The 15789-nt window shown below is 41.8% G+C and overlaps 1 protein-coding gene across 1 annotated transcript in view; it reads left to right on the forward strand.

The window, feature by feature from the left end:
• Positions 1-15789, forward strand: part of LOC124805352 (putative helicase MOV-10) — a 447080-nt gene that overhangs the window by 256834 nt on the left and 174457 nt on the right. The window contains exons 9-11 of the mRNA XM_047265888.1: positions 8686-8828; positions 10838-11002; positions 14793-14943. Of these exons, the coding sequence (XP_047121844.1) occupies positions 8686-8828; positions 10838-11002; positions 14793-14943 (459 nt within the window). The remainder of the gene's footprint in view (positions 1-8685; positions 8829-10837; positions 11003-14792; positions 14944-15789) is intronic.

Genomic DNA, 15789 nt, shown 5'->3' on the forward strand with positions numbered 1-15789 from the left:
TTCCACGTGGGAAAAATTATATATAAATACAAAGATGAGGTGACTTACCGAACAAAAACGCTGGCAAGTCGATAGACACACAAACAAACACAAACATACACACAAAATTCAAGCTTTCGCAACAAATTGTTGCCTCATCAGGAAAGAGGGAAGGAGAGGGGAAGACGAAAGGAAGTGGGTTTTAAAGGAGAGGGTAAGGAGTCATTCCAATCCCGGGAGCGGAAAGACTTACCTTAGGGGGAAAAAAGGACAGGTATACACACGCACACACGCACATATCCATCCACACATACAGACACAAGCAGACATATTTAAAGACAAAGAGTTTGGGCAGAGATGTCAGTCGAGGCAGAAGTGTAGAGGCAAAGAAGTTGTTGAAAGACAGGTGAGGTATGAGTGGCGGCAACTTGAAATTAGCGGAGATTGAGGCCTGGCGGATGACGAGAAGAGAGGATATACTGAAGGGCAAGTTCCCATCTCCGGAGTTCGGATAGGTTGGTGTTGGTGGGAAGTATCCAGATAACCCGGACGGTGTAACACTGTGCCAAGATGTGCTGGCCGTGCACCAAGGCATGTTTAGCCACAGGGTGATCCTCATTACCAACAAACACTGTCTGCCTGTGTCCATTCATGCGAATGGACAGTTTGTTGCTGGTCATTCCCACATAGAATGCGTCACAGTGTAGACAGGTCAGTTGGTAAATCACGTGGGTGCTTACACACGTGGCTCTGCCTTTGATCGTGTACACCTTCCGGGTTACAGGACTGGAGTAGGTGGTGGTGGGAGGGTGCATGGGACAGGTTTTGCATCGGGGGCGGTTACAAGGATAGGAGCCAGAGGGTAGGGAAGGTGGTTTGGGGATTTCATAGGGATGAACTAACAGGTTACGAAGGTTAGGTGGACGGCGGAAAGACACTCTTGGCGGAGTGGGGAGGATTTCATGAAGGATGGATCTCATTTCAGGGCAGGATTTGAGGAAGTCGTATCCCTGCTGGAGAGCCACATTCAGAGTCTGGTCCAGTCCCGGAAAGTATCCTGTCACAAGTGGGGCACTTTTGTGGTTCTTCTGTGGGGGATTCTGGGTTTGAGGGGACGAGGAAGTGGCTCTGGTTATTTGCTTCTGTACCAGGTCGGGAGGGTAGTTGCGGGATGCGAAAGCTGTTTTCAGGTTGTTGGTGTAATGATTCAGGGATTCCGGACTGGAGCAGATTCGTTTGCCACGAAGACCTAGGCTGTAGGGAAGGGACCGTTTGATGTGGAATGGGTGGCAGCTGTCATAATGGAGGTACTGTTGCTTGTTGGTGGGTTTGATGTGGACGGACGTGTGAAGTTGGCCATTGGACAGGTGGAGGTCAACGTCAAGGAAAGTGGCATGGGATTTGGAGTAGGACCAGGTGAAACTGATGGAACCAAAGGAGTTGAGGTTGGAGAGGAAATTCTGGAGTTCTTCTTCACTGTGAGTCCAGATCATGAAGATGTCATCAATAAATCTGTACCAAACTTTGGGTTGGCAGACTTGGGTAACCAAGAAGGCTTCCTCTAAGCGACCCATGAATAGGTTGGCGTACTGAACAATCCATTGCCCTCACCCACCTAATCCTTCACCTACACATCAACTCAGCCAATGAACACACCCGTCAACTCCTATCCTTAATAAAAGTCCTTAATCTTTCCTCTCCCACATCCACACCGGCTGTCCAGAGCATCCTCCTACAGGCCAACCGTAAATTAGAACAGCATGCCACCCTCCACCTCAAAAAACTATCCAATCTCCTGGTTTCCCACCTCCGGAAAGGCAACTCACTCACCCTTCACAACCTTTCCAGCAAACCTCAACCTCCTCTCATTGCACACAAACCCAGTCTCTCCCATCTACTCAATCTCCCACTTCCAGCTCCACTCCCTCCAAAACCTCAAAATTCCGATCAACACAATCTGGAACCACAACACCCTAATTCAGTAGTTAACCTTTCCTCCAAACCTCTCTCCCAATCCGAAACCTCTGTCCTATCCAAAGGCCTCACCTTCAGCCCCACTCCCAGATTCAACCAAACAGCCCTCGTCAAAGATTTACTGTCCTACACTCGTACTCTCTGCTGGAAGTATCACTTTGCCACGAAGAAAAATGATCCTAATCCTACTCCTAATGATCCGACTCCTCAAGACACCATCCAAATTGAACCCTGCCTGGAACAGTTCCGTCCTCCGTCACAGCGGGACCCACCTCCTCTTCCTCAAAATCACCCTCTCCAAACCTTCCAGGAATATCTGACTTCCAGCCTTGCATCTCAATCCTTCTTAAAAAACCTTAATCCTACACCCAACATCACCACTGCTGAAGCCCAGGCTATCCGTGATCTGAAGGCTGACCGATCCATCATCATTCTTCCGGCAGACAAGGGTTCCACGACCGTGGTACTTGATCGTCGGGAGTATGTGGCTGAGGGACTGCGTCAGCTTTCAGACAACACCACATACAAAGTTTGCCAAGGTAACCCCATTCCCGATGTCCAGGCGGAGCTTCAAGAAATCCTCAGAACCTTAGGCCCCCTGCAAAACCTTTCACCTGACTCCATCAACCTCCTGACCCCACCGACACCCCGCACCCCTACCTTCTACCTTCTTCCTAAAATCCACAAACCCAATCATCCCGGCCGCCCCATTGTAGCTGGTTACCAAGCCCCCACAGAACGTATCTCTGCCTACGTAGATCAACACCTTCAACCCATTACATGCAGTCTCCCATCCTTCATCAAGGACACCAACCACTTCCTTGAACGCCTGGAATCCTTACCCAATCTGTTACCCCCGGAAACCATCCTTGTAACCATTGATGCCACGTCCTTATACACAAATATTCCGCACGTCCAGGGCCTCGCTGCGATGGAGCATTTCCTTTCACGCCGATCACCTGCCACCCTACCTAAAACCTCTTTCCTCATCACCTTAGCCAGCTTCATCCTGACCCACAACTTCTTCACTTTTGAAGGCCAGACATACCAACAATTAAAGGGAACAGCCATGGGTACCAGGATGGCCCCCTCGTACGCCAACCTATTCATGGGTCGCTTAGAGGAAGCCTTCTTGGTTACCCAAGTCTGCCAACCCAAAGTTTGGTACAGATTTATTGATGACATCTTCATGATCTGGACTCACAGTGAAGAAGAACTCCAGAATTTCCTCTCCAACCTCAACTCCTTTGGTTCCATCAGTTTCACCTGGTCCTACTCCAAATCCCATGCCACTTTCCTTGACGTTGACCTCCACCTGTCCAATGGCCAACTTCACACGTCCGTCCACATCAAACCCACCAACAAGCAACAGTACCTCCATTATGACAGCTGCCACCCATTCCACATCAAACGGTCCCTTCCCTACAGCCTAGGTCTTCGTGGCAAACGAATCTGCTCCAGTCCGGAATCCCTGAATCATTACACCAACAACCTGAAAACAGCTTTCGCATCCCGCAACTACCCTCCCGACCTGGTACAGAAGCAAATAACCAGAGCCACTTCCTCGTCCCCTCAAACCCAGAATCCCCCACAGAAGAACCACAAAAGTGCCCCACTTGTGACAGGATACTTTCCGGGACTGGACCAGACTCTGAATGTGGCTCTCCAGCAGGGATACGACTTCCTCAAATCCTGCCCTGAAATGAGATCCATCCTTCATGAAATCCTCCCCACTCCGCCAAGAGTGTCTTTCCGCCGTCCACCTAACCTTCGTAACCTGTTAGTTCATCCCTATGAAATCCCCAAACCACCTTCCCTACCCTCTGGCTCCTATCCTTGTAACCGCCCCCGATGCAAAACCTGTCCCATGCACCCTCCCACCACCACCTACTCCAGTCCTGTAACCCGGAAGGTGTACACGATCAAAGGCAGAGCCACGTGTGAAAGCACCCACGTGATTTACCAACTGACCTGTCTACACTGTGACGCATTCTATGTGGGAATGACCAGCAACAAACTGTCCATTCGCATGAATGGACACAGGCAGACAGTGTTTGTTGGTAATGAGGATCACCCTGTGGCTAAACATGCCTTGGTGCACGGCCAGCACATCTTGGCACAGTGTTACACCGTCCGGGTTATCTGGATACTTCCCACCAACACCAACCTATCCGAACTCCGGAGATGGGAACTTGCCCTTCAGTATATCCTCTCTTCTCGTCATCCGCCAGGCCTCAATCTCCGCTAATTTCAAGTTGCCGCCACTCATACCTCACCTGCCTTTCAACAACTTCTTTGCCTCTACACTTCTGCCTCGACTGACATCTCTGCCCAAACTCTTTGTCTTTAAATATGTCTGCTTGTGTCTGTATGTGTGGATGGATATGTGCGTGTGTGCGTGTGTATACCTGTCCTTTTTTCCCCCTAAGGTAAGTCTTTCCGCTCCCGGGATTGGAATGACTCCTTACCCTCTCCTTTAAAACCCACTTCCTTTCGTCTTCCCCTCTCCTTCCCTCTTTCCTGATGAGGCAACAATTTGTTGCGAAAGCTTGAATTTTGTGTGTATGTTTGTGTTTGTTTGTGTGTCTATCGACCTGCCAGCGTTTTTGTTCGGTAAGTCACCTCATCTTTGTATATATATGTGTGTGTATATATATATATATATATATATATATATATATATATATATATATATATATATATATATACACATATATATATATATATATATATATAAAAAACAAAGATGATTTGACTTACCAAATGAAAGTGCTGGCAGGTCGACAGACACACAAACAACCACAAACATACACACAAAATTCAAGCTTTCGCAACAAACTGTTGCCTCATCAGGAAAGAGGGAAGGAGAGGGAAAGACGAAAGGAAGTGGGTTTTAAGGGAGAGGGTAAGGAGTCATTCCAATCCCGGGAGCGGAAAGACTTACCTTAGGGGGGAAAAAAGGACGGGTATACCCGTCCTTTGTTGCGAAAGCTTGAATTTTGTGTGTATGTTTGTGGTTGTTTGTGTGTCTGTCGACCTGCCAGCACTTTCATTTGGTAAGTCAAATCATCTTTGTTTTTAGATATATATTTCCTACGTGGAATGTTTCCCTCTATTATAACCATATATATATTAAAAAAACAAAGATGATGTGACTTACCAAATGAAAGTGCTGGCAGGTCGACAGACACACAAACAAACACAAACATACACAACACAAAATTCAAGCTTTCGCAACAAACTGTTGCCTCATCAGGAAAGAGGGAAGGAGAGGGAAAGACGAAAGGATGTGGGTTTTAAGGGAGAGGGTAAGGAGTCATTCCAATCCCGGGAGCGGAAAGACTTACCATAGGGGGAAAAAAGGACGGGTATACACTCGCACACACACACACACACACACACACACACACACACACATATCCATCCACACATATACAGACACAAGCAGACATATTTTCATAAATTACCCTCTCCCTTAAAACCCACATCCTTTCGTCTTTCCCTCTATATATATATATCCATCCACACACACAGACACAAGCAGACATATTGAAAGACAAAGAGTTTGGGCAGAGATGTCAGTCGAGGCGGAAGTGTAGAGGCAAAGAAGTTGTTGAAAGACAGGTGAGGTATGAGTGGCGGCAACTTGAAATTAGCGGAGATTGAGGCCTGGCGGATAACGAGAAGAGAGGATATACTGAAGGGCAAGTTCCCATCTCCGGAGTTCGGATAGGTTGGTGTTGGTGGGAAGTATCCAGATAACCCGGACGGTGTAACACTGTGCCAAGATGTGCTGGCTGTGCACCAAGGCATGTTTAGCCACATGTCCATTCATGCAAATGGACAGTTTGTTGCTGGTCATTCCCACATAGAATGCATCACAGTGTTAGCAGGTCAGTTGGTAAATCACGTGGGTGCTTTCACACGTGGCTCTGCCTTTGATCGTGTACACCTTCCGGGTTACAGGACTGGAGTAGGTGGTGGTGGGAGGGTGCATGGGACAGGTTTTGCACTGTGACACATGTCTGTGTATGTGCGGATGGATATGAGTGTGTGTGCGAGTGTATACCTGTCCTTTTTTCCCCCTAAGGTAAGTCTTTCTACTCCCGGGATTGGAATGACTCCTTACCCTCTCCCTTAAAACCCACATCCTTTCGTCTTTCCCTCTCCTTCCCTCTTTCCTGATGAGGCAACAGTTTGTTGCGAAAGCTTGAATTTTGTGCGTATGTTTGTCTTTGTTTGTGTGTCTATCGACGTGCCAGCGCTTTCGTTTGGTGGGTCACATCATCTTTGTTTTTGGGTATATATATATATATATATATATATATATATATATATATATATATATATGGTGGTGTAATATTCAGCCGATCCATCCAGTTTATCCCATTACAAGATCAATATACAGGGTGCCCCATTTATCTTGACCACCCTAAATAACTGTTTGTTCAGATGTAAATTACAAAATGTTTCAAGCAGATTGATATCCTTCGTTGTATCTTTGGTTTTTATAAAGATATGAACAATGGTACTTTTTTAAATGGAACCCTGTATTTTTTACTCGCCAGTTAATTTCATCTCCTAAAGACCTACTCAAAAATGTATCACAGTGTACCATTCACTGAAACACCATGTTATTAATTACATAATGTGACACTGATGTTGATGCTCCCAGTACTTAGTGCAGGTACTCAGGGTAATGGAACACATCCACATACTGACGTTGACAGAGGACAAGTGTAAACATAAGTAGAATGCACACCCGTCATTCCATCAACCATTGTCAGTTGAAGAGTTGTGTGAGTAGAATGTACGCCAATGAAGAGAAGGAAGAAATACTACTCATCTATGGGAAATGTAAGTTTGCAGAACAGTAATTGCAATACTGTTTTCTTATGTACGGGTACATTTAGTACAGTACTTTAGTCCTTTTATATACTGTCGTGTGGATTACGCATACAGTAAAGACTGTCCTTCCTACAAACTGTTATTGTTGTTGTTGAAGGTAGGTGAAATCCTATGCAGGCAGCGGAACTGTACAGAGAGCAATATCCTGACAAGAACCTACCTTCCCGATGGGTGTTTTCATGTCTTGTTGTGACGCTTGAGGAAACAGGAAGTTTCAACCCACAACTGCACAATCCTCATAGCACCCACACAGACGAAGCTGCCGAAGTTACTGTTCTCGCTTCCGGTGCTATGAATCCACATGTGAGCACACGACAGCTTGAACATGAGATCTGCATTCCTAAAACCAGTGTACATCGTATTCTTATATGTCACCAGTTCCACGAACTTCTTCTCCAGTGTTCTATTTACCAAGGAACATGAATTATTTGTCCAGGGAAACCGGCGATGGCTTAGACAGGTGGAACAGCAGTGTCAATGAAGAGTTAACATTTGGTGTGAGATGCTTGGTACTACAATTATTGACCCTTATTTCGTCAATGGTAGTCTAAACGGCAAAACGTATGCCAACTTCCTCAGACAAATTCTTCCTCCCCTTCCGGATGAACTGCTGTGTAGAACCAGAATGCTTATGTGGTATCAACACGATGGATGTCCAGCACATAATGCCTTGCGTACACGTCGTGTTCTGAACTGTGAAGGTATCCTGCCAGATGGATTGGCCAAGGAGGAACAATTACTTGGCTTGCTAGGTCTCCTGATTTAAATCCTCTGGACTTTTTTCTTTGGGGATTCATTAAAGATGTTGTCTATCATGATATTCCAACAACTCCAGAGGACATGCAGGAACGTATCGTGCTTGCTTGTAATTCTCTTCAGCAGGCAACACTGGAAGCAGTAAATAATTCTTTCATTCAATGAGTGCACCAGTGTATCGGTGTCCAGGGTCACCACTTTGAGCATCTTTGAATGTTCTGCTCTTGGGAAATGGTACAGGAGAGTCAAAGTCAATTTTGTATTATGTTTTTACTTGATTTTCATTTGTTTCCTGACATCTCCAGCAAGTGGACGAGTTTGTGATCCCTGGCTCAAAGTCAATGTTGTGTTATGTAATTAATAACGCTGTGTTTCAGTGAATGGTACCCTGTGATACATTTTTGAATAGGTCTTTAGGAGACGAAATGAATTACTGAATTAGAAATACAGGGTGCTGTTTAAAAAGTCATACTGCTGTTCATATCTTTGTAAAAAACAAAGCTACAATGAAGGCAATCATGATGATTGATGTCCACCTGATGGCTAAAGAACATTTGCTTGAAACATTTCGTAATTTGCATCTGGACGGACAGTTATTAAGGTGGTCAGGATAAATGGGACACACTGTATGTGTCATTTGACAGAAATCTTTCCTTATTCTTCAAGTGAAACATTAACGTATGGCTACTCATAAAGCACCCAATCTATGGGTTAAAAATTAAATAATAAAATAATTTTTTTATCATTTCTCAGTATATTTTCACTGGAGTGCTTGTCTTTTTATCATGTAATTTGTAGTTTTGTTTTTATAACACATTATGCAGCCTGCAGGGCCTTCTCAATATGAATCTATGGAACAAAAAGTATATCCATCTATGCTAGAGTCATGTATCAGGCTCTGAGAGGCATTTTACTGTGTTGCCTCTGTATCTTGATAATCTCTCTGATTTTTTTTTTCCTTACCATCACAAATAAGTGCCTGGAAGCACCCCAAAATATGTTAATATGCAGAATTAGTCAATAATAAACTAGAATATTTTATGTCAGATGCTTCTTTATCGTTTTTAGGTTCCAGGGTTGTTTGAAAGACGTCCATCATTGATGAAGAATGACCGAATATTAGTTACGATAAATGGAGAGCCTTATGTTCAGTATGAGGGAATAGTGCATGAGGTCAGAGAGCAGGAAGTGTACTTAGGTTTCCGTGAACAGTAAGTACTGTTTTCATTGTTAAATCTTTCGCTGTTGTTACCTGATTGTTCGTTAATGTTCTGTAAATCTAACCAAGGTTCAGTGATGTGGTGTGAGTCAAATTATACTTTAACTGGCAGAAACAGACACTGCAGAACTGCTTCTGTAAAGTATAACAACAAGAAATTATAATAGTTGCTAATCTACTTGCATTGATGAGAATAGTAATTATTTGTGGATAATACAAATTTATACACTGAAGCACCAAAGAAACTGGTATAGGCATGCATATTCAAATACAGAGATATGTAAACAGGAAGAAGACGGCACTGCGGTTGGCTATACCTATACAACACAAGTGTCTGGCACAGTTGTGAGATCAGTTACAATCTCCCTAGGCCAGATAGCAGCATGTAAATGGCCCCTATCTCAGACACATATTGCTTAATATCTCTGTTTTTAATGTTGTACAATATTTTTAACTGTTATATAAATAGGGTTAAGTTTGCAGTAGTTACTGAAAAATGTTTTAGCTCCCATGCATTTAAACTTTACCAGCTACAATTCTTAAAACAGAGTCAACAGTAGAACATGACCTCTGAATTGCCTCTTTTAAGATTCCTTGTAATCTGTTATTTGCAATACAGTCTTGAAATTTGGTACAGTTGTATTATCGCAGGAACATAATTGAGTGCTGTAATTAGAATGTTCTATTACGAATACAAATTATACTTAATATACCATGAATAAGGACTTTTCATTCCAGATTTGTTGAAAGTTGAAAATTACTGGTGTTAGCATATTGGTGCCCCCTATTTAATATTTTTATATGAAACTGAGGCTACATATGAATCTTTCTAAGTCTAATATTTAGCACCTTCAGTTTTTTGTAAAAATGCCGATTTTGACCAAAATATTGCATTGATCAAGTTGAGACTTGTAACTTTCGATTGTGACAGCAATTTTTAGTTATGACATTCATTGGCATATTCTGAACCACTTTTAGCTATGTAGTCTTATTCAGCGCTGTTTATTTTTTCCTTAAGATGGTATGTTTTGGCTGTCTTATTCATTTGATCATTCTGAGACTCTACAATGTTAACATTAATATACTGAAGCATACACTGACACAAAGTTTGAAACAAGTATTTTAATTGTTAATTTCACTTGTAGATTATGGTGCAGTCCTTTGTATGTTAAGCACAGTTGCATTAGGATGACGTGGCACTGATAGTAGGTAAACAGCACACTTACTCCCTCTGTACCTCTTACGATGATACAGCACCTGTTTCACTTCACTGTATTCTCTGACAGGATTACATTATCATTGACAAACCTCAAAGTGTTTATTTCTTCACCCAAGTTTTTCTTTGGTTTGCATTACTGCTTGCTTAATGTACAGATTGACTAACATGACCCTGTATCACTCCCTTCTCAAAGACTTCTTCCTATTCATGCCTCACAACTCTTATTCTACCATCTGGTTTCTGTATAAGTAGTAATATGAAACAATTTGATAAAAAGAAGGTTTTGGTTGATGGGACATATCCAGAGGCACTGAGGAATAGTCAATTTGGTTATGAGGAGACGTGGTGGAGCCTGGAAAGGGGGGGGGGGGGGGGGGGGGGAGGAGATAGGAGAGGTAAAAATTGTAGAGATAAGCCAAGGTGTAACTACAGTGAGCAGGTTCTAGAGGGTTCAGGTTGCAGTAGTTATGCAGAGATGTATCCTGCACAGGATACGCTTCTGTGCAGTGCTGCGTCTAACCAGTCTTGAGACTGAAGGCCACACAACTAACACGTACTGATTCCCTCTCTCTTTCTCTCTCCCATTCTCTTTCTTTCTCTCTTGTCAGAATTAGCATGTGTTGTATGCACTATTACTAACATTGCAGTTTGAGGATTTTGGTGCCGCAGTAAAATGTATTGTTTTCAAAGTGATATTTGTAGTTATAGTTATTTATGGGCATACAGCTAATATGCACTATTTCTGCATTTTATTTGTATGAAGAAAATTCTATGTTTTTCAGGTTTTTGAAAAAATTTGTAGAAAACCTGAAGCTGAGTATTTCATTTAGCGTTAATCGGTATCCTCTGCGATTGGAACACCGTGCGCTGATGTTGTTGGAAAATCATGAAATGAGCTGGCTCATGTTTCCAAACGAATACAGCTATTCATCAGATGCAGGAATCCGGTAAGCTTGTACTGAGAGACTGTTAATCATAGAGCGTTAGTATTAACTAAAACAGCCTCTACTTCAAACAGTAATACTACGCTGGAGCGACAAAAGTCATGGGATAGCTATTATCACATAAGCAAATGGCAGTAGTATCATGTACACAAGGTATAAAAGAGCTGTCATTTGTACTCAGGTGATTAATGTGGAAAGGTTTCCAACATAATTAAGGCTGCATGGCCATCAACAGCAAAACCACATCCCCTTTTACCGTCAAGATTTCAGAAGTATGCTTTTGAATCTTCATGCAACCTGTGTCATGCCAGCACGCGATCTGTATTACACCACACATGTCATTTCATGTGGCCAGGAATGAAGAAGATTGTCATAAGTGGACATCATGTTGCTTACAATGTTAGCATTACAAGGTTAGCCGATATGGATATGCGCCAATCGGCAACTTCCCCAACACTACCACACATTTCACTCATGTGCACACAGAAAAAGTGGGACCACTACTGTCTTCAAATTGGAAATTGTGCCTGCTAACAGTTATTGACCGATTGAGCCATTGAACAGAAGTGGCACTTGTGGAAAGTGCCTCCACGGAAACTTTCAAGCATGGTTTTCGTACTAAACAGTGTATCACTTTTTGGCTGTCCTCTTCACACTACAACATATCGTGGCAAGCAGTGTAGATCGGAATTGTTTGCCAACCTGGCAGCTTTCTGTGGCATGAGTCATCACAAAACAACCAGCTACTACCCGGCCAGCAATGGAATGATAGAGCCTTCACACTGAACACAAAAAGTACCTCTAATGTGTCACACCACCAGGTGGATAGAATCTCTGCCAATGGTTCTGTTTGGTTTTTGGAAAATGTACAAACCTGATGTGGATGGTTCCTCTGCAGAACTGTTGTACGGAATTTCGCTATGACTGCCTGGTGAATTTATAGATGTGGCTCTGCAGCCTGATACAGACCCATCTACCTTTGTCAGTCACCTTATAGATCATGTCAAGATCAGACCTTCACAGCCATCCAGGCATAAAATTTTTGCCACATTTGTCCAAAAAGACCCCAGTACATGCACACACATGATGTTGCATACTGATGGCATAAAACCAGCCCTACAGCCACTGCACAATCGGCAGCACCGAGTTGTCAAGAGGGGAGATCACACCCTGGACATTCTGGTCAGAGGCAAGCAAACTAACATTACAATAGATGTCTTCAATGAGCCATCCCCCACTGACGCTTGATATACACAGGCTTGTGCAGCACTTGGTCCAGCCAGAGCAATTCCTGCACCAGCATGTGGTCCAGCAACAGCAATTCCTGCACCTGACTGGTCATGATGTCAGCTCCAGGGGACCAGCACACCACAAGGTCTGGTCAACACGTCCGCTTCCTGACACACTCCCTGGATGCGCTCTGTTTCTGCCAAGGTGGCTGCTCTAGCGACAGTGGCCAGCAGTTCCGTAAAGTGTAGTGCGCGAGAGTTTTCATGCTTGTGTCATGCCAAAAGTGTTCAATTTCATGCTGTCACATTAGTTCCATGCTGGCCGCCAGGAGCATTGTGTTTTGTCTATAAACTCTGTGCTATTTACACTTACTTTATAACGATTTCGATGTTAATGTTTACTCTATGTTTAATTCTGTAATTGTGCGTAGGCCTTAGTAATGAGTCAACAAGATGATTAATCATTCTCTCTCAAGTTTGCGTTTAAAAGACATTCTGTATTATTTGACCTATGGACAAATAAGGCTGTTGTCATCCCAGCAAAGAATATATCGCTCGTGTTATTTATTTGTATCCAAACAGGTAGGCCAACTGGTCGAACAGGCTATGTTCCCCTGCTATGGGTTTTTCAGTAGTTGGCATCATCATAGGCCTATATTCGATTTCAAAATATCACAATGAATAGCAAGAAAAGTAAGCATAAGTGTAGTAATGAAGTTGGGTGTAAAGTATAAACACAAATGCCCTGGTTTATTCTCTCTGAAATCTGGTCACCCTAAGTATAGTGTGTGTGGCCAAGATAAACTAAAAGCGTTGATACCCCTGATATAAAGTGATGTATGAGTTTCGTCGACATATGTTTCTTGGAAGTGATGTAACCTAACTGTCCATAAGTGATGCTGCACTGCTTCTGGATGGCTATGTCCCAGTACTTTGTTGTGGCTAGGATTTTCTGGTTTCTTTAGGGGTCCACTTCTGCTCAGGATGCAGCCAGCTTGGTTCACATATATTGCTGTCATACATAAAACATATCTCAGAAGTATGCAGATCAGCCATAATTAGCTTAAGGAAATGTGACTGTCTTCTAAATATTTTTATTGTGTATTTCAACTGCAGGACACACAGTTGGTATGGTTACTGGTTTTATATGAAACCATCATTCAGATATGTCCAAAAAAACAGACTCTACACGTTCATATAATGGATTCACCTCAATAGGCAATGAATGTGTGGATGCACATTTATGTTTGATCTCTAGCAGGAATCTAAAATTAGCGAACGTAGAGTACTTGGATAGGAACTGTGGATGGTTGGTGCCAAGATAGTCCATGCATCTATGATAAACACTGTGTCCGAGTGACACAGTGGTTAAAACAACTGCCTAGTAAGCAGGAGATCCTGGATTGGAGTCCCGTTCTGGCACATATTTTCATTTATTGCCGCTGATTCAGCATAAAGTCACAATGTAGCTGATATCATTCGTCTCTTCTCTTTCTTTTTCTTTCTTCCCCCTCTGCCTTCAGTTTACGTAATATTACTTGTTTTGCCTTTTTGCTAAGTTGCCATCAGAAGAAATGCTTAAAAAATTAGAAGAGGGGTGGTAATGTACAAGGAAAAGAAATTACAAATCAAATAAATGTTTTTACATAACTATATGCACTTGAATAAATTAGATATTAATTCTTTGACTGAACAAGCCCAGAAAGGTGCTCATAGTGTATACTTATTTGCATTCTGATTGTTGGAACTGAAATCTACAGTTAACTACATGATAGCACACATTTGATACCTTTTAAGTCACAAATACAATTATGAGCAAAAATATTCAGAATATTTAATATCAGCATAGACTATCAATTTTTTATTGTGAATACCTGTAATCTTATATTTGCAATTGAAAAAGTTCATAGTACCACATAGTTAATCATAGTTTTCAATTTCCAGTACTGATAGTGCAGATATGTTTATATTGCAAATGCCTCTCCTGGGCTATTCAGTTGAAGAACTGCTATGTAACTTTTTCAAGTGCATATAGTTGTGCAAAGAAGCTTATTTCATATCTAATTTAGTTTCCTAATACTTCGCTGCTAGACAGATCTTCTGATGAAGACTTGGTAATAAGTCAAAACAGCTAATGATACAACTTGTGTGACCTGAAGCTGAAATGTATAATAATAATAATAATAATGTCTCAGAAGATTTCTGCCTTAAATGGTATATAACAGTAACAGTGTTGAGCATTAAGTTCTGCTGCCTGCACAAGAGCAAAATATGTCATCACAACACTTCTACTTCATCAGCCAGTATTACATGATGAAATAAATTACATCATACCATAGGCCCTTTTCATTTTTAAGTAAATTTTTAATATGCAGCTGTTCTTGTGCAGTCTGTAATGTTATTTGGTTTAATTCCTGTATTCTGTTTCCACAGTCTGTCCTGTTTTACAAATAGCAAGAATTGACCAAAAAGGTTGACCCCATTCCAGTGGGAACACACTAGGACGGAGCAGATTGTGTTAATACTTCCTACTGTGATATGTTAAAGAATTTTTTTTGTTTCAGGTCTTGGTTCAATCGTTTGATTGAAACAAATGAAGAACAGAAAACAGCAGTAAGCCACATAGTGTCTGGTTCTTTCTTCCCATCTCCATATGTGGTGTTTGGCCCACCAGGTACAGGCAAGACAGTCACAATAGTAGAGGCCATATTACAGGTTAGTGACGATGTATTGGTTTCATTTCTTCCCCCCCTCCCCAACTAATACTTGTAACCACCTTCAACACATGAAACATTATGGTGTGACAATATTTAATACTGACGGAGGACTGATAATGAACTCATTGTAAATTAATTACTATGAGAATGCTACCAGAAAATGGCTGTTACAGATGAAAACCAGGAAAAATTTTATATGGTTATGTGATGTAAAGGCTAGAGCTTGTAACATGACAAGAATTGATGGAGAAGTCACGTCTGACTGATAGAAAAAATTCTAAATGATGAGGGAAGGTAGAGGTAAAACAAGTAGAATACATTGCTGAGGAATCGTAAGGAGAATGCAGTCACATGTAACTTGGCAGCAGATTAAGTTAGATTAGATTAGATTAATTATTCATTCCACAGACCCACAAAAGAGAGGATCCTCCTGGGTGTGGAACACGTCAGATAAACACATTAGATAAATGTAATTAGGAAAACTTGAGTTTCATTAATTTTAATGATCCTCAGTCAATAAACAGTAAAATTATGTACATGAATTAAAATTAAACTTCTAGTATTTACAGGTTTAATACTTACATCTACTTTCATTAAATCCATCATTCACACAGGAGCTAGTTACTTGGCTATTACAACCAAGTATTGTCAAAAATTAAAGTAAATTCTTCATTTCAATGATCCTCAGTTAAGAACAGTCAAATTATGTACAAGATTTAAAATTAAACTTCCACTATTTACAGACTTAAGACTTACATCTGCTTTCCATACATCCACCATTCACACAGTAGGTAGTTACTTGGCTGTTACAACCAAGTATTGTCAAAATTTAAAGTATAATAAA

Source organism: Schistocerca piceifrons, chromosome 7 (assembly GCF_021461385.2).
Source record: "Schistocerca piceifrons isolate TAMUIC-IGC-003096 chromosome 7, iqSchPice1.1, whole genome shotgun sequence".
Lineage (NCBI taxonomy): Eukaryota > Metazoa > Arthropoda > Insecta > Orthoptera > Acrididae > Schistocerca > Schistocerca piceifrons.